The sequence below is a fragment of the Syngnathoides biaculeatus genome, chromosome 11, assembly GCF_019802595.1.
Source record: "Syngnathoides biaculeatus isolate LvHL_M chromosome 11, ASM1980259v1, whole genome shotgun sequence".
In the NCBI taxonomy this organism is placed as follows: Eukaryota; Metazoa; Chordata; class Actinopteri; order Syngnathiformes; family Syngnathidae; genus Syngnathoides; species Syngnathoides biaculeatus.
The window spans coordinates 11,300,421-11,323,793 of NC_084650.1; the positions used below are offsets into that span (position 1 = coordinate 11,300,421).

Here is a 23,373-nt window from a genome sequence, read left to right on the forward strand (position 1 = left end):
CCCAAAATTAAAATAACACGACATTTTGCCATAACAGCAGAACGAAATAAAATCATTTGTTTGGAGAAGATTTACGTTTCTGTCGTCAACATTGTGAAAATCCACGACAATGACTGAACGGGGCAGAGAGAATGTCCCAAAATTGAATTTATTTAAAAACAAAAACCTCGCCATGCTGACTTCAGCCATAATAATAATTGCATCAAACGTGAGCTGTTCCATTAAATAAAACCAAATAAATACGACATGACTGCCAAGTGTGAGAAGAAACTGCTCAAAATAGTAACAGACAGACAAAAAAAAAAAAAAAAAAAAAGAGAGAGAGAGGCCCAAGCTACAGTTACACAACACACACGGTCAGACCATGTCGGAAACATTAGACAAGAAATTCTTTGTTTTTATCTTTTTTTTTTTAAGGGGGGGGGGGAATCACCAACAGCGGCTACGTCAAATATTCAGGACATTCCGACAAACGTCAAAGCATTAGTGTGACGGAACAAAACACACAAATTATGTCAGTAGTTGTTCACAGAGCTGCCTTCGTTCCAGAGCTTCGTACTACAATCAGTGCCTTCACTGAGGTGATGTCGGGATGACAAAAAAATGTAATTACATTAAATAAAAGTCACATGACTGCACGGTCGTCAGTTGCATTATCGATAATGAACGTTGAGGAGGCGACGACAGAAAAAAATAAACTTTTATGATATGGCACCACATTTTTGAGAGCAGGAGTGGAACAAAATATCGATTTTAACATATATTCTTATATTTCACGATACAGTTTCGATACTCTGGGATCAGATAATGGTAACACCAGAAAGGGGGCACATTATTAAAACTTTTTTTTTTTTTTAAATTCACTACATAAATGGTTGGTCTGTGGGGGCTTCCCCCATGTCACTAATTTCCAGTCTGGACGCATCTTAGTGAACATCTCTAAAGGGTGTCCCAACGGTTAATGAGTGCAATATGTTGAGCTCAAAATTTATATCAATTCACATCTGATAAACCTGATTGACACGTTGAGGTCAGGTACTTAAAAAGCACCATTGAAATATGAATGACACCAATTTAAAAGGAAAACATTGCCGCTTTGATGACATGGTGAGACACGCTAGACATTATTTAAAGCTGATAAAATAAAAACATGTACAGTATCTCCAGTTTTTAAAATTAATTAAGAGGGGAAAAACAACAAATATTACTTATTGTTCAGGTCAGTTTTTTTAGTGCAAGTCCGCTTAAAGATTTGTTTTGAAAAATCTAATATACTGTATTTGCTGCACTATAAGGCGCACCTAAAAGCTTTTAATTTGCTCAAAAGCAAACAATGCGCCTTATAATCCAGTGCGCCTTATATATGGATCAATATTGACCCTTTAGTGCAGCTCCATCTAATGAATGGATAACGTAACCCCAGCCTCAACTGTAGCGTGTATTCCATGTGCCTTATAATGCGGTGCGCCTTATATATGAAAAATAATTTTAAGATAGGCCATTCCTTGGAGGTGCGCCTTATAGTGCGGAAAATACGGTACATGTGCTGTGCGAAGACAGCTGGGATAGGCTCCAGCACTCCCGCGACCCTTGCGAGGATAAGCGGCTCAGATCATGGATGGATGTGAGTTTTTAAGAAAAAATGACTTCTTGGTCCCCAAAAAATTCATTGGACATATCAATATTTTAGATATTGATTTCCATTACATTGATTACTGTGTAAATATTGCAATATTATTTTTCGATATTCTGCACTTCCCAACCCTGCTTTGTCCTGTGCCAGACAAACTTAAAAAAAAAAAAAAAAAAAAAAAACTCACGTCAGTTCAATGTGAAATAAGCCAGTATGAAACGGCTTTGGAGGGACCCTACTGAAAATATTAACAACAACGACCAAATGATAAAACCATCAATAATGCGCTAATAATAATAATAACAATAATAATAAAAAATGCTTCCGATCCCCTCCCCTCTGCTGGATTACCACTGCTGCCAGCTGAAATCGTCATTGGATCCAAAGACTAGGAAGAAGCCCAGGATGGTCCCGAAAATGACGATGTTGCCCGTCAGGACGAGTGCGCACGCCCCCCAAGCAATCTGCAAACATCAGCACCCGTTCCTCGTCTGCCGCTTGAAACGATTTGGACCGCTCGGGTGACTTACGAGTTCGGCTCGCGCGAAGACGACGGGCAGACCGAAGGCGGAGATGACGATGCCCGTCGTGAGGAAGATGGCCAGCTCTTTGCAGGCGTTGCTGGCCGAGTCGGTGTCGTCCACCACCCGCCGTGAGATGCAGTACGGGATGGGCGAGAGGATGTAGAAGAAGAGGAGGAACAAGGGCCAGTATTTACTGCGTGGATAGAGAGAGAGAGAGAGAGAGAGAGAGAGAGAGAGAGATTTTTGGAGTGAAGCCTATCAATTAATCACGTGATAATGCAATAATGTGACAATGTGAAGTGCAGGTCTCATTTTTCTCCACACGGGGTCGCTATCCTCGTGTTGTACTGTAGTAGCTGTAGCTTTGAGTGTGTATGCCTTTAAAAGGCGGAGTCAGCCTGGTGAGTGACGTGGGTGTCAGACAATGAGAGTGGAGAGGTCATGACATATGTACTGTACCTTGACAATGTGGTGCTTTGGGAAGACTTTTATCGGCAACTACGAATTTTCATGGCAAGTCACATGACCTACGCGCGCGGATGTGACGTAATAGGCGCGGCAACAAAGGCTTACTTACGTTGGGAAAGAATTGTGGCCAGCGCTGATTTCTCTGATTTATCCTAATCTGATGAAGAAATAGCAGTATCGGCTGATCGGGAAGACGGAGGAATACTTCTTACAGATTTGAACCTGTGCCTGTAAATAATGTTAAATATTCAGATGGCTCGTCGGACAGGGATGACGCGGAGTCTGGCATTATTTACAGCCACAGGTTCAATTCTGTATGGAAATATTCTTCCGTCTTCCTGATACTGCTATTTCTTCATCAGATGAGGACAAATCCGAGAAATCAGTCCTGGCCATAATTGTGTCCCATGTAATCGAACCTTTCGTGCGGCACGTAACGTGACATCCGTTCTTCGGAAGGGAACGATGCGAAGCCTGATGAGCGAGCTCCGGCGACCGGCGGGGCCGTGAGCAAGCTCCGGCAAGCTAGCTCCGGCGGCGGGGTCGCCCGCTGGAGCTCGCTCGTCGGACTCCGCATCGTTCCCGTCCGAAGAACCATACGAATATTATTTATAGCCACAGGTTCAAATCTGTATGGGAGGCCGCGAGCCGAGCTTCGGCGGCAGCGGAGGCCATTAGCCTAGCTTCGGCGGCGGCGGCGCTCGCTCGTCAGACTCTGCATCATCCCCGTCCGAAGAACCATCCGAATATTCAACATAATTTAGGACCACAGGTTCAAATCTGTAGGAAGTATACCTCCGTCTTCCCAATACAACCGATACTGCTGTTTCTTTATCAGATGAGGATAGATCTGACAAATCAGCGCAGGGCATAATGGTGGCCCATGTAATCGAGCATTGGAACGGCAAGTAATACGTCACATCCGCGCACGTAGGTCATGTGACTCGCCAAAATGGCGGCCCCCATGAAAATTCGGAGTTGCCGATAAAAATCTTCTCAAAAAAAACATTAAATGAGAGAGGATTAACATCACATTGTCAAGGTACAGTACATATGACATGATCTATTGGATACATTATTAATCCAAACCACCGGACTTTCCCTTGATGTGACTTGGTGTCAGTTGTAGCCATCGGCATCTCGTGTATATTTATTATTATACTTATTTCGTGTTTTTTTCCAAAAAATTGGTTCAATAAAGTAATTGAAAGCGGACCGGTGGCTGTGCCAATCCTTAACAATTCAAAGGGGCATCACACTCCCTTCTAACTAGCAACATTAGGCTATATTCAATTAGATTCAATTACCATGGACTCATCTAATTTCGAAATTTGCAACTTTCTTAATGCCGCATGCATTTAAGTTCAGAGGAAAAAACGTTACGTCACTTACTCATACACAGGGAGGGCGCATCCCAACATGAGGAACATGAGGCCGATGGCCCCGCCAAAGGACAGCGTGATGAGAGCTACAAGACAGAAAGGACAAGTCTCTGAGGGGCACCCACAAGTAACTTTGTCCATTTTATTTGAATAGCACTTCTCGCAAAAGAGATTTATATCATCAAATTCCAGTCTCTCTTGCATATTATACACTTAACTCAAGAAAAACATGCATTTAAACAATTGAGTCTTAATGGAATGTCTGCCAAAAACAAATGTTATTGTGGTGTAACTGGTTTGCAAAAAAAAAAAAAAAAAAGGGCTGCCAAAGCTCTTCCCTCTTTAATAAGTGCATTCCACAATTGTACAAGGTTACAACACGATTAATCTTTGTTGTGTCAAGTCAGGCATGTAAAAATAAATTATTGCACCACGATTTACGGTGTTCTATTCACAGTATAGTATAAAAGCTGGATGTATATAATATTACATTAAAAAAATACACTTTTTTTTTTTTTTTAGCCTGATAGCAAAACTGCCTGGAGTAATTTTGAGTGCAGTCATGACAGTATAAAAATGAATAAAATCAAAGGTAATTCAAGAAATACAGTCATGTTAGCTTGTGGATCGCTATGACCTGGATGAATCTACACAGGCAGAAAGAAATCCAATTTTGAGCAAGCAGATTGCTATTTTTCTTATTGCTAACATGATTGTAAGCTAACTTGTCAGCTATACATTAAAGGATAATTTGTGATTTATCATGTAAAAAAAAAAACATTTATGGAATACAGCAAATACGTCACAAATATTGAACTTTTTTCCATTAAATTTAATTTTGGGCTTATTCTTTATTGATATTTTGAAACGAAACTCTGAAACTGAAATAAAACTCCCCCCATCTATAAGCACAGCCCCAAGCTCCATACCATGTGACGAATCAGCTGATTTCACGTTCAACAGTATTAAAGCATCCGTGCCGTGATTGTTTTATTTGGTTATGATTATTTACAATTTTCCTAGATTTTATTTGATTTCAACACACGTTCGGCAACACGCGTAATCACCCAAGTTAACGTTTTCGTTAGCCATAACCTATTAGCGATGGCTACAACGCTAAAAATATTATAGAAACCGGCAACAGCAACATATGAGGTCACGCTTTAAAGAATTATAATCAAATAGTCGAATCGATAGTTGGAAGCAGACAAACACGCTGGTGGTTTAATTTGACTTTGGCCCTTTGTGGCTCGACTTTTTTTTTTTTTTGCCTTGGCTAGCTTCTTAACACCAATTGCGTGCGTGAGGCTTACACGCATTGCGTCAAGATAACGCCGAAGACACCGTGCTCTTATTTCTATATTCTACGGTGGTGGTGGGGGGAAAACCGTTCAATTGCCGCACCTTTAATGCCAGCCATTTCCCCGGGACAAAAGGGTCGTCACACTACCGCCGGGCCAGATGACAAGAGCTCCCCCCTCGCTCGCATCCGCCGAGGACTGCGTCGGAAGCCGATGCTAAGAGGCTTTCAAACACTGGCGTGAACGTCGGAAATATTCCCATAGCACTAGAAGAAAATCTAGTTGCATTTTTTTCATCGAGTCATACTCTTAATAACCCTATATCTTGGGATTTTAATGTATTTTATTGATTTATTAAACTGATTATGGACAATTATTTGTTGTGATTGGATGTTATATTTAATATTCAGTTTTTTTACATTTGTACTTGAACATTTCACAACTGTGGTTTTAAAGGTACAAAATCTACGGTGGCTGAGAAGTATAAAATTAAACCTTTTCAAAAGAAATGTACGCTGGTAATAATTACAAATCGCATGCGGTGCACTACTTATTAAAAACCCAATCCCAAAAGCTACTGACCTGTGGAAAAAAAATTCTCTCCACAATAGTCAAAAATCGAGTTGATTATTTTTTTTCGTGTACTTGGCATCGTCATATAATTATTAATATTGATAAATAACATAAGTATTCCAAACACGCTTTCACAAGTATTTTTTTAAAAATGTAAATTCCTGAGATTATTTAAAAATGTATTTCAAATACAGTGCAAACTCCTTATACCGGATGTACACGTTCCCACTTCCGCCTTCCGACTCGTCGTAGTCCACTCATCAAAGATGGCGAGCGCGGCGCTGTCCACGGCGGCGCTGTGGACAGAAGTGAACCGCTGCGGACAGAATGGAGACTACACGAGAGCCCTGAAGGCGCTTCCTAAAAGTGGGTGCCCGTGCCGCTGGCGAAACCGGCACAGGTTGTCGGTTTGTGGGTTAACTCGTGGCAGTGCTCTGTGGCTAAGCTACTGTTAACTCCTATGGGCAGCTGTTAGCATGTGGCTAGGCTACGGGCCGTTTGTCAGTGTTTTATTTTTTCCATCGTCTGCCCCCTAAACCCTTTTTTGTCATGTCACTTGGGTAATAATGCAATAATGTAGTTGTTGAATAGGCCGCGTGAGAATTAGGAAACTAGTTTTACCTTGCACTGCTTTCTCGTGGTGTGTGACGTGTCTCTAGCTCTGACAGTTAGTTGGCTCATCTCACAGTTTATTTTTTTTGACCTATATAACACATTGTCACTAAAACCCTCGAGTAATTGAACCTCTTGCTTGGCTGTGTGATAAATATATTTAATTGCATTGCACATTTGTTGGATTTCTGCTTCTTTCTCCTTTTGTCACAGTTTTGCAAGCGAACAAGGAGGATGTGACGGCCCTTCACTGTAAAATAGTGTGCCTTATCCAGAATGGCACCTTTCGGGAGGCTTTAAATGTCATGAACATGCACACCAAGGTCCTTGGCAGGTAAATTATGATCACCTTGGGAGACAATCACAACCGCGTGTATGCCACCATTTGCAGATAAAGTAATCCCTAGTTTTTCGTCGTTTAATGGGGACCAGAACCCCTGGAAAAGATGAAAAACTACAAAGTAGGATTTAGTCATAGAGAGCTTTGTATATGAACAAACTATCTTTTTCCTGCAAACAGCAATCCACAGTGCAGCCTCCGTTTTCACAATCCTACTATTACGTGGAACTTTTCGCTTCCCTATCGGAGGTTATTGTAGCAATTCTGGGGATGTTTGCTGTTTCTTTCTTGACGTGCCACACTGCAGATTCACTCATGCCATAATGGTGTGCCACAGATGAATAACTTCTGCCCTCTATCATGTCCCCTTTTTTGATGATGGTTCTTATCTTCTTCCTCGCGGACGCCGCAGAGGAAGGTTTCGCAGGGGCACAACGCTTAGGTGGAATTCTAACTACATAATAATAAAAAAAAAAAAAAAGTTAAACCTAAAAAAAATTATTGCGAACACAACAGTAATATACAGTATGTATGGGAGACAGCGTGGACGAGGCAAGGGTAAAAAAGTTGCTGAATCGCAGCCAATCATCTTACAGGATTAAAGCCACTCATGCTCTCATTGGTCGCTGTCGCGCTGGGAACCAATCACGCGACTTGAATCAATGCATATTTCTGCAATATAGTTGTATTGTTTTCATGTTTATTTAAAAAAAAAAATGTAAATGAATAAAACCCCCGCTAAGCATTGAAGCCACCAAACGTTAAGTGTAAATTGGCAAGGGAACACTGTATTCCGTATGTCTGACATTTCTACGTAACTGACTCCTAATTGTCATTTCAACCGTGCAGTTTAAACCTCATTTTTTGGTCTTTCTTCCTCCTCCAGTGAGCTTGTGTTCGAGAAAGCATACTGCGAGTATCGTTTGAATAGAGTGGAAAGCTCGCTAAAGACCATCGAAGGGGCACCCGAACAGACAGACAAGCTGAAGGAGCTCTACGGCCAAGTGGTAGGACTTGTTCATTTAAAGCTATTTAAAAATAATAATAATAATTTGTTGGTATATGTATAGAAGCTCGTGGTTAATAATCCCATGAACATTGCCGATGTGATGCTGATAGATATGATGTAAATTTATTAAATGTTAATTTCTTAAAATTATTTGTCCATGTTAAATCGAATATGTTAATTTTAAACAAATGTGGGTAGAATTATCGCATCAGAATATATTTTTAACTGTTAGTAGTCATACATTAAGTAAGAAAGCAAAAATGCCCAAGAAACATTGTTGCTAGGAGGGGGGAAAAAAAATGTACTTCAACCCCGAAGCTAGCATTTCCTAAATGTACAGGAATTGTTTTAAGATTTTTATATCGTCATGACAGACGTGTAAGGGGAAGTTAACTAGTATTTGCCTGTTATTCTATCTATAGCACACGTTTCAGTGAATACTGTAAACTACTTTAGCGTTTTATTTTCAACTGTCTTCCTGCAGCTGTATAGACTGGAGCGCTACGATGAGTGCAAGTCCGTCTACACGGATCTGATCAGGAACTCGCAGGACGAGTACGAAGAGGAGCGAAAGACCAACCTCGCTGCCGTCATGGCCGCCCTGAGCCAGTGGGAGAAGACGCCGTTGGTAAGCGTCGCTCCAGTGAGCAGAGGCACTTTTCTGTGAGTTAACGTGTCACAATATGAACAGTCAGCGCTATGGGCCCGATTTATCAAATGCAATTTTGGAGCCTCTGAATGTTTAACATGCTGACTCGGAGGCAATCCTAAGAAATTTCTATTTTCAGTTCTACATTTGTTGCGTCAGGGGTCATTTCAGAGGACTGTGACAACACCTGGAGCAGTTTTTCGGGTTTGCGGTCCCGAGTATTAATCCCAATGCTTTCCAGGATCTTTGGTCTTATTCAATTTGTCAGGAGTTGTTGTGAAAACAATCACAAAACCCCCCTTTTAAATACGGCCACCACGTCACACCTCTAGCCAAGTAATTTAGAGTTCGCTATTCCATATCTTCGGCTCGCTGTGTATTCTTTTTTTTTTTTTATTCACCCGTTGCAGGAAGAGTTGGGCCTTCCCGAGACGACGTACGAACTCTGCTACAACACCGCCTGCATGTTGATTGGCCAAGGTCAGCTGACGGCAGCCTACAATAAACTTCAACAAGCGGAAGGTAAGGCCCAGTCTACGCTTTTTTTTTAAATTTTTTAAGTCAAGATTTGGCTATCATTTTTGAGCCAGTGCATATTGAGTCACGGGAGAAAAAAAAAAGACACCACCCACATTTCTTCAGTGTCTAGTTTTTATTTAACGCTCGGTACAACTCATGTTTGTTGTTTGGACGCATGTAATGATTGAAGCAAAAACAGCACATAAGTGTTTAATTTTAGAGCCGATACTGCCTGCTTTCCATGATTTTCTTCAACCAAAATCTCCAGCCATATCCTAAAGTCTAAGCATGTCAAACAGGACATAAAGTTGTACTGAATTACAAAACTATGATTCTATTGTATGACTGGAAAACAATTGGATGCACAGGTTAAATAGTTCCTGCTGCCATTTAGTGGAAGAGCATTTAATCGTTCTGCACGTGACGTCATTTCCAGGGCGATTCAGTGAGATTTCACCATTTCCCACAGCACAAACACGATGTTTTTGTGTGTTTCAGAGCTTTGCAGGCGGTCACTGGCTGACGATTCAGTGAGTTTTTTTCATCTCCCCTCATGTTACCTATTCAATCTGTGTATCTTGGAATTATTTTGGTTATTTAGACCTCCTTAAAATGACTCATTAACATGGACTTAGAATAAAAGTGTCAATTTCATTTATTTAAAAAAGAAAAAAAAATCCTAGTTTTTTTTTGTTGTTGTTGTAATTGTCCAGAAAATGTGACAGCTGCTCCTGTTGAGTCAGCTTTTGTATCCGCTTTATCCATAATTGGCCAAGACTGCCTCCTTTCCTCTGTTTGGCTCCCTCCATGTAGAACACACACTTGTGAGAGCGCACGTTTTTGTTTCCTCGGAGTGAAGTGCTTGTAGCTAAGTTCCAGAAATTCGAATGACCTGATTTGAGACCTCCCAATAAGGGAAAAACCTCCGGAACTCAGGAACGCACGGATGATTTTATTTCATATCTCCCACGTTTAGTGCGGCACGACAGAGACATTACGTCCCAGATACCATAAAGAGTAGGTTTGGCAAAATATGTCCCCTTTGAGGTTGTCCAGTTCATTAGATATTGCAGGTCTACTTTTTTTTTTTTTTTTTCTTCATCGTGATGTCACCTCTTCCAGGACATAACCGAGGAAGACATCGAGTCAGAGCTGGCCGTAATCCATTCCCAGATGGCCTACGTGATGCAGTTGCAAGGTCGGACGGACGAGTCGCTCCAGCTCTACAACCAGGTCATCAAGCTCAAGTAACCGAAATCTTCTTTGAACTTGTGCAGTATGTGTTCTTCCTTTGTGGTTCATTTTCGTGGAAAAAATACACTTGACTGTTTTTGCTCATTTTAGGCCGTCTGACGTGGGCCTGCTGGCTGTGACTGCCAACAACATCATTACAATAAACAAGGTGAGTCGACGGCAAGCCGGTGTACTTTGATTGATGAAGGTCACAGAAATAAAGCTGCAAGCAACAAGATGCACTCCACTTTTCACAGTCAAGCCTAAGTAAGTTTCTTTCGGCTTTGTCCCGTTAGGGGTTGCCACAGTATAACGTCTCAGATGAACGCTCATATTTGTTTGGCGGGGTTTTTATGCATAAAACTACAAACATTTCAACACTGTGCTCCCTACAGCTTAGATGACGCTTTTGGGCATTCAGCGTTGCCCGTCTGTCTACTTTTGATTGAGGCATATTTGAGCAAATTCCCTATTAGCAGTTCATCGGAGTGAGAGCGCTGAAATCCTGATAAATTTCGGACAAAAGAGTTTGAGACTTGCGTAATCAATTTCATGGCGCTCATCAATACTTATTAGAGGAGCAATGACTTTTTTTTTTTTTTTTTATATATAACTTTTCAGGCCTGTTCATTATTTTTTTTTTTTTCTGATTTTCAAGCGAGCCTTCTTCGAAAAGGGACTCTCTGAGACTTTTTCGCATGTCTTGATTCTTGTGATAGACACGTCCACCCAAATTCATTCCAGTTGGTGACAGTGGTTTCAGGGAGGACATTTTCTTTTAACTTCTCATTCAAAGGAATGACAATAAATCAAATGATTCCCAAGAGAATAGTCACATTAATGAGCCTGTTCTCCGTAGGACCAAAACGTGTTTGACTCCAAGAAGAAGGTAAAGCTGACAAATGCGGAAGGGGTCGAATACAAGCTGGCCAAAAAGCAGCTGCAGGCCATCGAATTCAACAAAGCCTTGCTGGCCATGTACACGAACCAGGCGAGTTCGGAGCACATCCAATTCTACAGTACATGTGTGTCCTTTGTTCTGATTAAACATTTGTTTGTTTTTGCGTGTTTTGTCACGCAACAGGCCGACCAGTGCAGAAAGATGGCTTCCGGCCTTCAGTCTCAGAACCCGGGTCACCCGCAACCTGTCCTGATCCAGGTGGCTCAACTGTGCAGGGAGAAGCAGCACAGCAAAGCGGTCGAGTTGCTCCAGGTAGGGCAGCTCTCGGGTCTCGGGATGACCTGGAGCCAGTGACGCGTGGAATTTAACTTGTGCCGCCCCCTGCTACCCCCAGCAATTTTCAGATCAACATCCAGAGAGTGCGTCGGGCATCAAACTGACGATGGCACAACTCTATTTAGTTCAAGGTACAAGCATTTGTGCACATCTTTTTGTACTATTGATTAGAACGGTATTAACATTTGGACGTAATAAATGGCAGCCTCTGAACTACTGTAATTTCTCATGTGATTCTTTTAAGCATAATGTGCAAACTCAAGATCAGGGAGGAAAAAAAAAACAAAAAAAACCCTTCTACTTATGTATAATGCCCACCATCAATTTCCTGCTACCATGTGCTCAATACCTGAACCATTATCAGTACTTCATTAGGTATTTAAAAAACTATTCTGTCTTTGTGCTCTCATAATTCTTTTTTTTTTTTTAAATCCCATATTGGTACATTCGCTGTTTTAATGCGCAAAAGCTTAATGTTGCTTAACGTCATAAAACTACAACCACTCACAAAAATTTGTGGACATCTCTAACTGTGCCCCCATCTGAAAATATCAGAACAAAATCTTTGATTGGGATTTTATGGGTTTGATGAATTTTATATCAATCTGGGGGCACCTGCAAGGAAGTAGAATGTGCTATTGACTTCTGAAAATTTTTGAGGGGAGGAAAAGTGTATTATACATGAGAACCTACAGCATTTTCTGCCACACAGGTACTCAATTACCAGCGTAATTACAGTTTTTCAACTAATTGTTCTGTTGACAGTTTAAAACTGTTTCACACAGACTTAATCTCCTGCAGATATGAACGCACAAATTGTAACTTACTTCAATGTCTTTAAACAAACAAAAAAAAAAAAAAGTAATTCATAACGAACACATTTTTGGTCATCAGGTCACGTCACAAAAGCCTGCGATGTCCTGAGGTCCATTGAAGAGTTCAAGCACAAAGCGGGCATGGTGCGTCCGAGACAAAACTAATTCATTACGGACAGCATTTAAGTGATTGAACACGTCAACAAGCTGTCGACTTAGACTAAACGGTCCTATTGACTCCTCAGGTCTCTGCTCTGGTGTCGATGTATTCGCACGAAGAAGACATAGATGGCGCTATTGATGTTTTCCGGCATGCTATTCAGCACTACCAGTCTGAACAGGTTTTTTTTTTTTTTTATGTCATATTGTTTTCCTCACTCAGCTTCAGCAAAGCATTGTAATTTGTGACTAAAATATGTACTCGTTTCCTCCTCTCTCTCTTCCACAGCCAGGATCCACAGCCCATTTGGCGCTGGTGCGAGAAGCTGCCAATTTCAAACTGAAATACGGCCGGAAAAAAGAAGCAATTACTGATCTGGAGCAGTTGTGGAAGTGAGTTTTATCTCGCCAGCGTTTTAAGACTAAAATTGATGCATATAAAACAGTTTTTTTTTTTTTAATGTATTAATAAAATGTTATTGCTTCTTTTTAGATGTATTCATAAAACGTTATTTCTTCAAACAGGCAAAACCCAAAAGACATTCACACGCTGGCGCAACTCATCTCGGCCTATTCTCTGGTGGACACGGACAAAGCCAAATCGTATCCTTGGAAAAACAAATGACGTCTTCTCTTTCACATTCGCTGGAATGTCTCACAACTTCACGGCGCAGCAAAATGTTGCGTTTTCCTGAGTGTTCCCCTTCAGCCTGAGCAAGCACCTCCCGTCGGCGGACACCATGTCTTTCAAGGTGGATGTGGACGAGCTAGAGAACTCGCACGGAGCCACGTACGTCAGGAAAAAGGCAGCCAAAGTCACCGGAGAAAACCTTCCCAAAGAAGAAGGGTAACACTTTGACTATCTTTTATTTATTTCATCGTATCATCTGCACTGAGATTGATATGGTGGGAATTACTTCATGTCACTGACCTCTTTTCTCCCCAATAGTTTGCGCCCGTCCAGCTAGGAACATAAAACTTTTACCCCTGTTACAGTTAAATACGCTTTAATCCAGAGGTTTACATGCACTATGCAAAAAAAGCACATTTCATTTTTTTTGTCTGTCTGAGGCCAAATTAGACTACCGTAATTTCTGGACTATAAGCCGCACCTGATTGTAAACCTCACCCAGTACATTTTTAAAATGAAAAAATACCTTGTTCACACATAAGCCACACCTGTCTATAAGCCACATGTGCCCACATTGAAACATGAGATATTAACAAAGAAAGACGGTGCACAGAGTCTTCAAAGTTTTAAAAATATACCTTAGCTTTCCTTTCCAAACAGTACCTGTGACGCAGCAGCAATACGGTCGAAACAGCACTAACAGGGCTGGGTTAAAAAAAAAAAAAAAAAAAAAAAACATACCGGTAAAAGTCCCTGAGACACGGCAGTAACACAGCAGCAACACGGTTCAGGCTACCTGCTTTTATTACCTCTGAAAGCATGCAAAATCACATGCGCTGCAAAGACTCTCCGTAACTTCTCACGACCCAGGCTGAACTTAGCACCGCCCGGACATACAAAGTCAATGTTGTATGACTTGGCTCTTCCTCTTTGATAGCAATTCCGACTTTATTTGCAAGGGATTTGGCACCATTTTGTGGACTCTTTGGGCGTTTCAGCAAGATTTCCTAGGAGTGACTTCGGTGTCACAGAATAACACCCCACCCTGCTCCACCTTCCATTTTGAAATGACAATATATAATTGAAATTAATCCATAATCTACCTGTACATTTGTTGTCTTTGCAGACAAGGGGATCTAAAGAAGAAGAAGAAAAAAAAGAAAGGTGAGGTTTTTTTTTCGGTTAATAAATTGACTCTCCCGGACTGGCAAAAAGGTCCCAAGTGGCAGCCTCTTCCTCATCTTCCTCCCTCCAGCCAAACTGCCGAAGAACTGCGACCCCAAAGCCACCCCCGACCCAGAGAGGTGGCTGCCCATGAGGGAGCGCTCCTACTACCGGGGCAAGAAGAAGGGCAAGAAGAAGGAGCAGATCGGGAAAGGCACGCAGGGGGCCACGGCGGGAGCCTCGTCAGAGCTGTAAGCAACTTTTTACATTCACTCAAATAGGGCTCAAATTCTTTTTTTTTTCACTAGATGACCAAAATGTCAAAATAGCTCATTTTATGTTAGTGCAGACTCCCGTAGGAAGCGCAATGATGATCAGGAGCCAGGAGGAAAGTCCAAAGTTGATCATTTTGCACATTAAAAGAAGATTAGTGTTTTGTTTTGTTTTTTACTGCAAAGCAGATCTCTGCAGTTTGGAAATATGAATCAAAATCTACATCTTTTGCAAAATATTAGGGATACAGGGGACTCTAATTATTGAACTTGAGTCCTTTCTCCGTGTGTGTGCGCGACAGCGACGCCAGCAAGACGGCCAGCAGCCCCCCGACGTCCCCCCGACCGGGGTCCGCGTCCAGCTCTGTGCCCGCCAACGTGGTCCCCCCGCGGCAGCAGAAACCCGCGTCCTCCGGGGCCACGCGCAAAAAGGCGCAGCAAAAGAAGAAAAAGGGCGGCAAAGGAGGCTGGTAGCCTGCGAACGAAGGACCATTCAATTTATATTTCATTCTCGGGTCCGGCTTTTTTTTTTTTGACAGACAAAACCCTCCAACTCCCTTCTAATTTTTGTCTTTTTCGAGACATGAAAGGCACACAATGGACTCTCAAAGGCGGTTGCGAATAAATCATGAAAATGTCTCCACAGGCATTTTTTTTTTTTTTTTGTCTTGTGACCTTCTGTCACACATCGAGTGTTTCAAAAAATGAAACACATTTTAATTAAAAAGTACAACATGAACTGCACTCTGCTCATTTTTCTCGCGATAGTTTAGAAGTACCTCTGTGTCAGTTTATTTTATCTTTCCACGTCACTGTCGTTTATCCAAGTCAGGCAATTTAGAACAGATTTTTATTTATAATACTGACCTGGCCTGAGGCAGCAGAGTACCGCATACATTTAATGTCTTTATTTGAAATCATTTTCTATTTGCGGAGCGCTTTTTTAGAAAATTGGAGTGAAAACGCCAAAATAAGCAATTGGGTACGTGAATTTGTTGTAGTAGCACTAGCACATAAGCACAGATCATGGGAAATCAAAACAGTTTTGTTTTAAACTGTTTTCAATTGATTGGTTATTCTGTTTTTCCATTAATCATAAGCAAATTTGATTGTACCTGTTTGAGCGAGATCCATTCAACACTGTTTATGTAACTAATCAAAACACAATGATCAAATACGTATTCATCCTTAGTAAACGGGCTTGCCTTGCCTCGCCCATGAAGCGAGCGCTATAAAAGTTGTCGGCGATCGATTGGGGGGTACTTACATTTTGATAAAACGTGAATTATTCATTTCAAATCATTTGTGAAGCCTCAAGGAAGTAAACTGACACACCACAGGAGAGTTGCCCGGGTTCATCTTTTCGAAATATTATCGTCACCTGGCTGACTTTCATGAGGAGGAGGAAAAATGCAGTGCAGGCATTTATTGACCTTACAATATTATGACTTTAATATTGAAAATACACATTTATATCCACCCCAAACACTTTGAAATTTTTTTGGGGGGTGAAAATATATAACTTTGTCAGCTAAACAACTTTTTTTTTTATTAATTCCCCACTCCCAGAAAACTAATTGTAGAAATGAACATTATCTTGTATGACAAAAAAATTTACTTATTCTCGTATTACAGCTTTAGTGTGAAATTTAGATTTTATGCCGTAAAAGCCCTAACCCTACCCTTTTCCATGAAAATAATTGTTTATTCTGATATCAATTCATTCTAGAAGTATATATTTAAAAATAAACTTTAATCAAAAACAACATCCTTGTGTTATGACTAATTTTAAATATATACAACGTTTTTCCTCATGTACTTTATATTTCAAGAACCTTATTCTTGTAAAAGTTCTGACTTTGATCCTGACTTAATGATTTCAATTTCAAATACATACTTTGTGAAATTATGTTGCTTTTTGTCAAACGTTTTTTTCCCACACACCTACTAAAACTTCAAATAAATATACGGCTGTGTTTTGAAAGTATGTACAAGTATCAGAATCAATTCTTGAAAAATCTTTAGCCATCAAGAAATACAACTTTATTCTTTCAATATGACTTTTTTTTGGAGATTGACTTTTTTTCTGGAAAATTATTTTAATACTATACGTCTACTCTTCAAAACATTACATTTTTCTTACCTGATTAGTTTCAAAATGTACACACTTAATTTACTCGTGATTGTTCTACTTAAATTACAATCTCGATCTAATCTCGAAAATGTCGGAAAACGTTGATCTTTGCGCTTCATCCATATTTGTATCAATTGTAATCACCGGTAAGAATCCGCGTGAGGTAAATTGGACGGCTTGCACTTAATTGGTCCACGCCCATTTTTCGGAAATTGCTCAAAAGTGATCCATCAAAGCCTTTTTTTTCCTTCCCCCCCCCCCCCCGTTTCTGTCCACGATGCCCCGCGTCCCTTGCGTGAAAGCCGACACCTTCTACGAGCCTCTGACCGAGGACGTGGAGGCTCTCCTCGGGCGCTTCCAGCAGACCGACTCGATCCGCCTGGAGCGCTTCACGGCCCTGTGGAGGGACGCCCGCTTCTCGGACGTCTTCCTGGGCCTCCCCGGCAAGAGTGAGATGAGGCGGTTCTGCCGGGTGAGCCTGGCCACGGCAGTCAAGTACTTCCTACCGCCTTACTGCTACCAGGTTCGGGTCGGGGGTCTGTACCTGATGCACGCCTTCTACCACACGCAGCTCGCCGTTCCTCCGGTGCGGATCCGCCTGTCTCTGCGGGACCGGGACGACGTGGAGAAATTCTTGCGGGATTCTGCCGCCTACGGCCACCTGGACGTGCTTTATGTCTACCGGAAGCTGCTCTCCGTCAAGGCGGTGGACTTCACCGCCATGCCGCATTCGCTCGTCTTCCAGCGACCGAAGAAGGACGCGAGCCAGAAGGTGTCCGCCGCCATGCTGGCCAGGACCACCGCGGTCAAGGAGCTCCTCGCGGACGACTACTTGGAGGAGGTCGCCAACGTCCACAGTCACTACCGCAAGATGAAAAACGACTTGGCGGAGGTCTGTACACCTGCATACGGGACCACCTTTGGAATTTTGTTCATTTTTACATTTTAACTCATTTTTATTGCTTAAATCGACAAACTAAATACGTAGGAGATATCCTTATTTTAAAAATTGCAATAAATCCACATCATTTGGCAGTTTCCATGTTCCAAATTAGTAGGAAGTTTTTTTTTTTTTTGCATAAATATATTAAAAAATAATGACCTTGTGAATGTGTACATTTCCATTAACCCTTTCTGGGCTGGAGTTGCAAAATTTCAAGTCCAGAGTATAATTTTCTGAAACTATCAGATTTTTCTCTGCAAAATTTTGTTTGGTCCAGAGAGTTATATTTGAGTGATAAATGGGACAGATGAGGGGCAGGGGGGGGGGGGGAAATATATATATATATATATATATATATATATATATATATATATATTATATATATATATATATATATATATATATATATATATATATATATAGCAAGAGATTTTATTTTGACTCTTACCAAAGTTAGTTACAGTTTTAATCTAATTATTTAGATATCCTTTGGTATTTGCTCAACAATCACTTTTTGGGCTTTCTAGCATGATGATGCCAAAGCTCTGAAAGTCTTTTGTCAGCTAGGAAGTCTTCACTTAGACAAACAGGGAGGAGCTAGGTTTAGCCCGTGTTGTTAATGGAAATTACATTCTCGGATGGTGACTGGTGTTAAATATATATTTTTAAAGTGTAATACAGGATGAGTTTCAAATGGTATGGAAGTGTTTTGTGATTTTTAGATTTTTGTTTGTTTGTGGTCATTGTAGGTCCGCCTCCAGGCCACCATGACCCATGCAGACTTTGCCTCCCTCCTTAAAGACACTTTGAGTGAGTTCCTCTCATGGCAGCAGCAGATGTTCAACCCGACGAAAGACACCGGCAAGGACCACCAGGAGGAGCTCACCGGGGGGGACGCCTGCCGCAGTCGGGCCACCCTCCTGGCCTCCATCAAGAAGAGGGGCTATGAGCAGGATCAGGGGGGCTCCAAGCCCAAAAGGCGCCGCCAAGAGGCGCCGAGCGCAGTGGATCCGTCGGGCTCGGGGCCTGAGCAGCGGGGGCCCAGCAAGCCCGGCAGACCGCTCTCACTGAAGGCCCGCACCTTGAGAACTCTTGGAAGGAACTCTGAGATGCAGGCCTGTCTCCAGAGCGCCCATGACCTGGAGGTGGTGCCAGTGGGGTGGAAGAAGCAATAAAAGCTCCATGTGGGCGCTTATTTGTCGGATTGTTTTGAGAACTAGAATGCCGTGTATGGAGTGTTCCACTCACATTTGTTCTTCTGTTTGACTAAGCTTCCAATGTTAGTCTTTTTTTTCTTTTTTTTTTTTTTTTTTCATCTCGGCTCTTGCGGTGATTCCCATCCACAAAAGTACTGTGGGGAAATAATCCGAATCTGATTAAAGTTAAAATATGCAAAATTTGATTGTAGCTTCACCCACCCAAGCCCGCTTAAGTCTCTTGCCAAAGAGAAGCCCCCAGGCTCACTGCCCTTTTGTGTATTTACACAAAATATTACTGTTCATCCATTCATATTCTGAGTCACTTATCCTCACAAGGGTCGTGGGGAGTGCTGGAGCCTATCCCAGATATCTTTTGGCAGGAGGCAGGGCACATAGAGACGGACGACAGTCTCCGTCACAATCACACCTAGGGACAATTTAGACTGTCCAGTTAATACTACCCAATTTTGGGATGTGGGAGGACACTGGAGTGCCTGGAGAAAAGCCCCACATGCAAACTCAACACAGGCTGGACTGGAATTTGAACCCCAGTCCTCAGAACTGTGAGGCCAACGATCTCACCAGATGCTCCACCGTGCTGCCCAAGATATTACTGGTTTGATGCATTTTTAAATAAGATGTGATCAGTTTACCTGATGGCCTGGGGAGAATGCTGGTGTCACTCTTGGTTTGCGTGTCAACGCCGGTAGAAATTTCCAAGCCCAGCGATTATGTAGCTGTCCATATTTAGCATCTCTCTGTTGTATATAACTATAATATTCCTATTAAGAAATGAAGAGAAAGTGGTTGTGGGATGAATAAAATATCTGTCCATCCATCTGTCCGATTTAATGGAAATAAATAGTTGGTGTTGAGACCAGTAAAGAAAGTGTTGGTTACTGAACTAAATATTGAGAAAATTCTCAGAATCTCACATCATGAATATCCAGTAATTTGAGTATATCTTTGGTTTGGAGCACAAAGGCAAAATTATGTAACCTGGACAATATTTATACAGTAAATATATGTATATGTGTGCCCAGAACAATCTAATTGGACTGTACCGGAGGCGGTAAAGCGTCGGCCTCACAGTTTTGAGGTCCCGGTTTTAATCCTGGACCCGCCTGTGTGGGTTTCCTACGGCCACTCCGGTTTCCTCCCACATCCCAAAAACACTCTAAATTGCCCCCAGGTGTGATTGTGAGCACAACTGGTGTCTGTCTCCATGTGCCCTGCGATTGGCTGGCGACCAGTTCAGGGTGTACGCCACTTCCTGCCCGTTGACAGCTGGGAGAGGCTCCACCAATCCCCGCGACCCTCGTGAGGATAAGCGGCGAAGAAAATGGATGGATGGATGTAGTGTACCGGACAATCACCACACGAGTGGTACACTTGCATTGCTCAATGACTCTCTGTACTCATGTTTTTTTTTTAAATGTCCCAAATCTATAATTTGTCATACTAGGGTAGATCCAACTAACAGAGAAAAATAACACTGATTCTGATTGATCAGCGAGTTATTAGTCTGCGTTTAAGACAAGTGAACATACTACATTTTGACAGAACATCCAGGAAATACATTAATGTTTAGATTTTGCATCAAATCGGCGTGATTTTTTTTTCCTTTTCTGCCCCCTCTTGGCCAAACTGAACAATTACATCAACAAAAACAGCTCGGGGCCGGAAGTAGGCTGAAGAGCTTCCTCTCGCGCTTCCCGTCTATTAATCCACTTGTTGATGAATAAGCGGAGTGGTGCGAGAAGGTTTATATTAAAGTTAAACGGATACGTTTATCAAACAATTGATTAAGTTTATTCAAGAAGCGGCCGGACGGTTGTTGCATGAGCGTCATGTTCGGTTGGAGAGCAACCGGCGTCCTCGGGTTTTCCGTCGCCCTGGCGGGGGGACTGGCCTATGCCCTCTGGAACTACGTCTTCTTGTCCCGGGAGTCCCGTGAAAGTCGCCACGGGGACGACGGTGCGAGCGGCCGGGGGGAGCCGAGGCCGGCGGGAGAAAAGTTGAAGGAAGAGGGGGCAGAGGAGGGCGCTGAAGACGCCGAGGAAAGCGTCGTCGTTGCCCGGGTCGAGACGGTTTGCTCTGCCCAGAGAGCGCAGAAAGTATCCGAGGTAGGCGTCACCGACCGGCTGAAACGCTTTCACGGCAATTTCGATGACCATTCGAAGCACCGGGGAGCCAGCACTACTTTATTCAGTGCCAATCAAAGTTTCTGATGACACTTTCCAAGCTTTTGGGTCACAGTTGAGTCGGCCGTCTGCCTTCATCTCTTGATTGGAGAGCAGAGAATTCGTCAAAGTGTTGTCAAAGAAAGTGTTTGCAAATGTCTCATTTTGAAATCAGGGACGACACAAATCAGAGAATATTGACTGAAAAGTAGGAATTCTCAGAATTGGACGATTCTAAGTGAAACAATGTATGTCCAAATGAACGGTTATCAAAATAGTTGTGCGATTTGACTAATGGATTAGTTCTCCCTTCATCACTTAATGGGTTAGTTTCCAATTACGCCATCTTGTGTGTGTCTTAGAGGTCAGAGAACACGGGTGATGGGTGAAGTGTGAAGTTTTTTTTACTGCCGTTAATTTGTCCGATTGGCCAAAGGGTGGCGGTGAGATGGGGTGAGAAGCTCGGTCATCTGGAAGGGGTTCAGTGTCGAGCCGGTGCTCCTCTGCATTGAGAGGAGCCAGATGAGGTGGGTGGGGCATCTGATTTGAATGCCTACCAGACGCCTCCCTGGTGAGGTGTCCTGGCATGTCCCACCGGAAAGAGACCCCGAGGACGACCCAGGACACGCTGGAGAGACTATGTCTCTCGGCTGGCTTGGGATCCCTCCTGAAGAGCTGGAAGAAGTGGCTGGGGAAAGGGAAGTCTGGGCATCCCTAGCTGAAGCTACTTCCCCCGCGACCCGACCCAGAAAAGCGGTAGATAATTTATGGATTACTGCAAGTACTTGGTACAGCCTCCACTTCTAATTGGATGACAAAAATTGCAACTCTACTATTTAACATCTAGCAATTAGTCTGTATCTTGGGTACCACTGCCCAAGTAGTTAGTTAGTCTGAGTCTTGAGTAATAAGCATCCGGAAAATATTCGGAATCTCATCTGTTAAACGTCAAGTCGGACTCTTGAGTACTGAACACGCAGCAAAGAGGTCCTATCTCAACTGCCACTTTTAATCCCTAACACTGAGTGTTTGTGTGTGAAGCGATCGATGTCGGTGAAGCCAGAGGGGACCCAGGTGCTGGTTCTAGGTCTGGATGGAGCCGGCAAGTCCAGTCTCCTGCACTGTTTGGCCATCGGCAGCCTGGACGTGGACATGGTGCCGACGCAGGGCTTCAACGCCGTCTCCATTAACAGAGAAGGCCTGCACGTTGAGTTCCTTGAGAGTAGGTCTGCTTTCTTTAACGAATAATTCTTGACATTTGTATACTCTATTGAACACTCGGGAGTTAGCCTGTGTTTTAGCGAGAACGTATCAAACAGACCGAGTCTTCTTGTATTTGGATAATTCTGATTTACACTATGCAATCCTTTTTGATCCCTAAAGGAAGGAATCAGATCTAGAATCGTTTGGAACCGGAATCGAAAAGAGAACATGGGATGGAAATGAGGAAACAGAATTGAAAATGGACTCATTCAAGTTCATATTTGAGAACAAAAATCCCTGAATATTTGTTTATTTTCCTTTTTGGAAATGTCATTGAAAACTATTGCTAAAAAAAAGGATCTGAACCCTGGGTAGTGTATTTGTACAGTTAGTGTTGCTATCTAATAATCCAATGTGAGATTATCTGAATTGTAGCTACTGAAGACACTCATTTAGTGTGTAGATTGACCGAAAAACAACCAATAGCATCGAGAAGCTGGTAAGTACCTAAACAAAGGAACTGGAGCTATTCTGTATCTTCGATATATTGAAGAACCAGCAATTAGTCTGCATCTTGGTTATAAACAGCCACTATCTCAGCTTTTATATGTTTAGCGATTCGTCTGTATTTTAGTGACTCAATACCCACAAAATAGTCTGTTGGTCACTACTACTAAGGACCATCAATTGGTCAGATATTGAACATTAAGCAATAAGTGTTATCAATAAAAAAACACCTATGAAATAGTTGGCGTCTTCGGTATTGAATATCTTGCAAATTTTCTGCATCTCAATATTGCTCTACCACTAGTTGGAACATCCAGGTGCTAGTCTGAATCCCAGCATGAGACACTTTCCACGTATGAGTTAGCCAGAACACCTGTTAATAGGGCTGAAGCCAATCTAATATTTTTATAATTGTGTTCACCAGTCATTTGATAATCAATCAATTTTGGATTATTACGACAACATAATGTCCACGTGAGGTGCAGATATTATTTTGGTCCATTTGGGGTCATTATCTTGAGGTTCTGTAGTATGTGTGTCTTTGGGTGTATACAGCTTTAAAAGGCGGGGCATAACCTGGTGAGTGACTTGGGTGTCGGAATGACAGCATTTTGAATTGCCTGGCAATGTTGCGAACTTATATTTAGGATGAATATTGACCTCAAAACATCCAGGAAATAGCC

The 23,373-nt window shown here is 42.2% G+C and overlaps 4 protein-coding genes across 4 annotated transcripts in view; 3 read left to right on the forward strand and 1 right to left on the reverse strand.

The window, feature by feature from the left end:
• Positions 1–134: 134 nt before the first annotated feature.
• On the reverse strand, positions 135–5,531 carry leprotl1 (leptin receptor overlapping transcript like 1). The gene is made up of 4 exons (XM_061834813.1): positions 5,412–5,531; positions 4,018–4,093; positions 2,164–2,350; positions 135–2,097 (listed from the first exon to the last, which is right to left on the reverse strand). The coding sequence occupies exons 1-4, from the start codon at positions 5,425–5,427 to the stop codon at positions 1,981–1,983; spliced, it is 396 nt and encodes a 131-aa protein (XP_061690797.1). The 5' UTR covers positions 5,428–5,531; the 3' UTR covers positions 135–1,980.
• srp72 (signal recognition particle 72) lies at positions 4,024–15,265 on the forward strand. Its single transcript, XM_061834811.1, has 20 exons — positions 4,024–4,134; positions 6,076–6,247; positions 6,707–6,827; positions 7,720–7,840; positions 8,327–8,470; positions 8,902–9,013; positions 9,509–9,540; positions 10,133–10,257; positions 10,355–10,412; positions 11,103–11,234; positions 11,328–11,456; positions 11,539–11,611; positions 12,375–12,439; positions 12,541–12,636; positions 12,744–12,847; positions 12,980–13,057; positions 13,164–13,301; positions 14,212–14,249; positions 14,341–14,500; positions 14,824–15,265. Exons 1-20 carry the CDS (start codon positions 4,045–4,047, stop codon positions 14,993–14,995), a joined length of 2,160 nt encoding a protein of 719 aa, XP_061690795.1. The 5' UTR covers positions 4,024–4,044; the 3' UTR covers positions 14,996–15,265.
• A 1,628-nt stretch (positions 15,266–16,893) lies between these two features.
• Positions 16,894–18,820, forward strand: LOC133508596 (snRNA-activating protein complex subunit 1-like). The gene is made up of 2 exons (XM_061834812.1): positions 16,894–17,547; positions 18,348–18,820. Exons 1-2 carry the CDS (start codon positions 16,933–16,935, stop codon positions 18,771–18,773), a joined length of 1,041 nt encoding a protein of 346 aa, XP_061690796.1. The 5' UTR covers positions 16,894–16,932; the 3' UTR covers positions 18,774–18,820.
• Positions 18,821–20,469: 1,649 nt separating this feature from the next.
• arl9 (ADP-ribosylation factor-like 9) overlaps positions 20,470–23,373 on the forward strand; it is a 6,876-nt gene continuing 3,972 nt past the window's right edge. The window contains exons 1-2 of the mRNA XM_061835448.1: positions 20,470–20,923; positions 22,022–22,202. Of these exons, the coding sequence (XP_061691432.1) occupies positions 20,639–20,923; positions 22,022–22,202 (466 nt within the window). The 5' untranslated portion in view covers positions 20,470–20,638. The remainder of the gene's footprint in view (positions 20,924–22,021; positions 22,203–23,373) is intronic.

Excerpts from the sequence above, each read along its gene's own strand:
- srp72 (XM_061834811.1), top strand. The coding sequence starts at position 4,045 with ATGAGGAACATGAGGCCGATGGCCCCGCCAAAGGACAGCGTGATGAGA. Across the intron at positions 12,440-12,540 it reads TCAAGCACAAAGCGGGCATG|GTCTCTGCTCTGGTGTCGAT; the intron begins GTGCGTCCGAGA and ends TTGACTCCTCAG. Across the intron at positions 14,501-14,823 it reads GCGGGAGCCTCGTCAGAGCT|CGACGCCAGCAAGACGGCCA; the intron begins GTAAGCAACTTT and ends TGTGCGCGACAG.
- leprotl1 (XM_061834813.1), bottom strand. Across the intron at positions 2,351-4,017 it reads TGCGCCCTCCCTGTGTATGA|TAAATACTGGCCCTTGTTCC; the intron begins GTAAGTGACGTA and ends CTATCCACGCAG. Across the intron at positions 2,098-2,163 it reads TCTTCGCGCGAGCCGAACTC|ATTGCTTGGGGGGCGTGCGC; the intron begins GTAAGTCACCCG and ends TGATGTTTGCAG.
- LOC133508596 (XM_061834812.1), top strand. The coding sequence starts at position 16,933 with ATGCCCCGCGTCCCTTGCGTGAAAGCCGACACCTTCTACGAGCCTCTG. Across the intron at positions 17,548-18,347 it reads TGAAAAACGACTTGGCGGAG|GTCCGCCTCCAGGCCACCAT; the intron begins GTCTGTACACCT and ends TGGTCATTGTAG.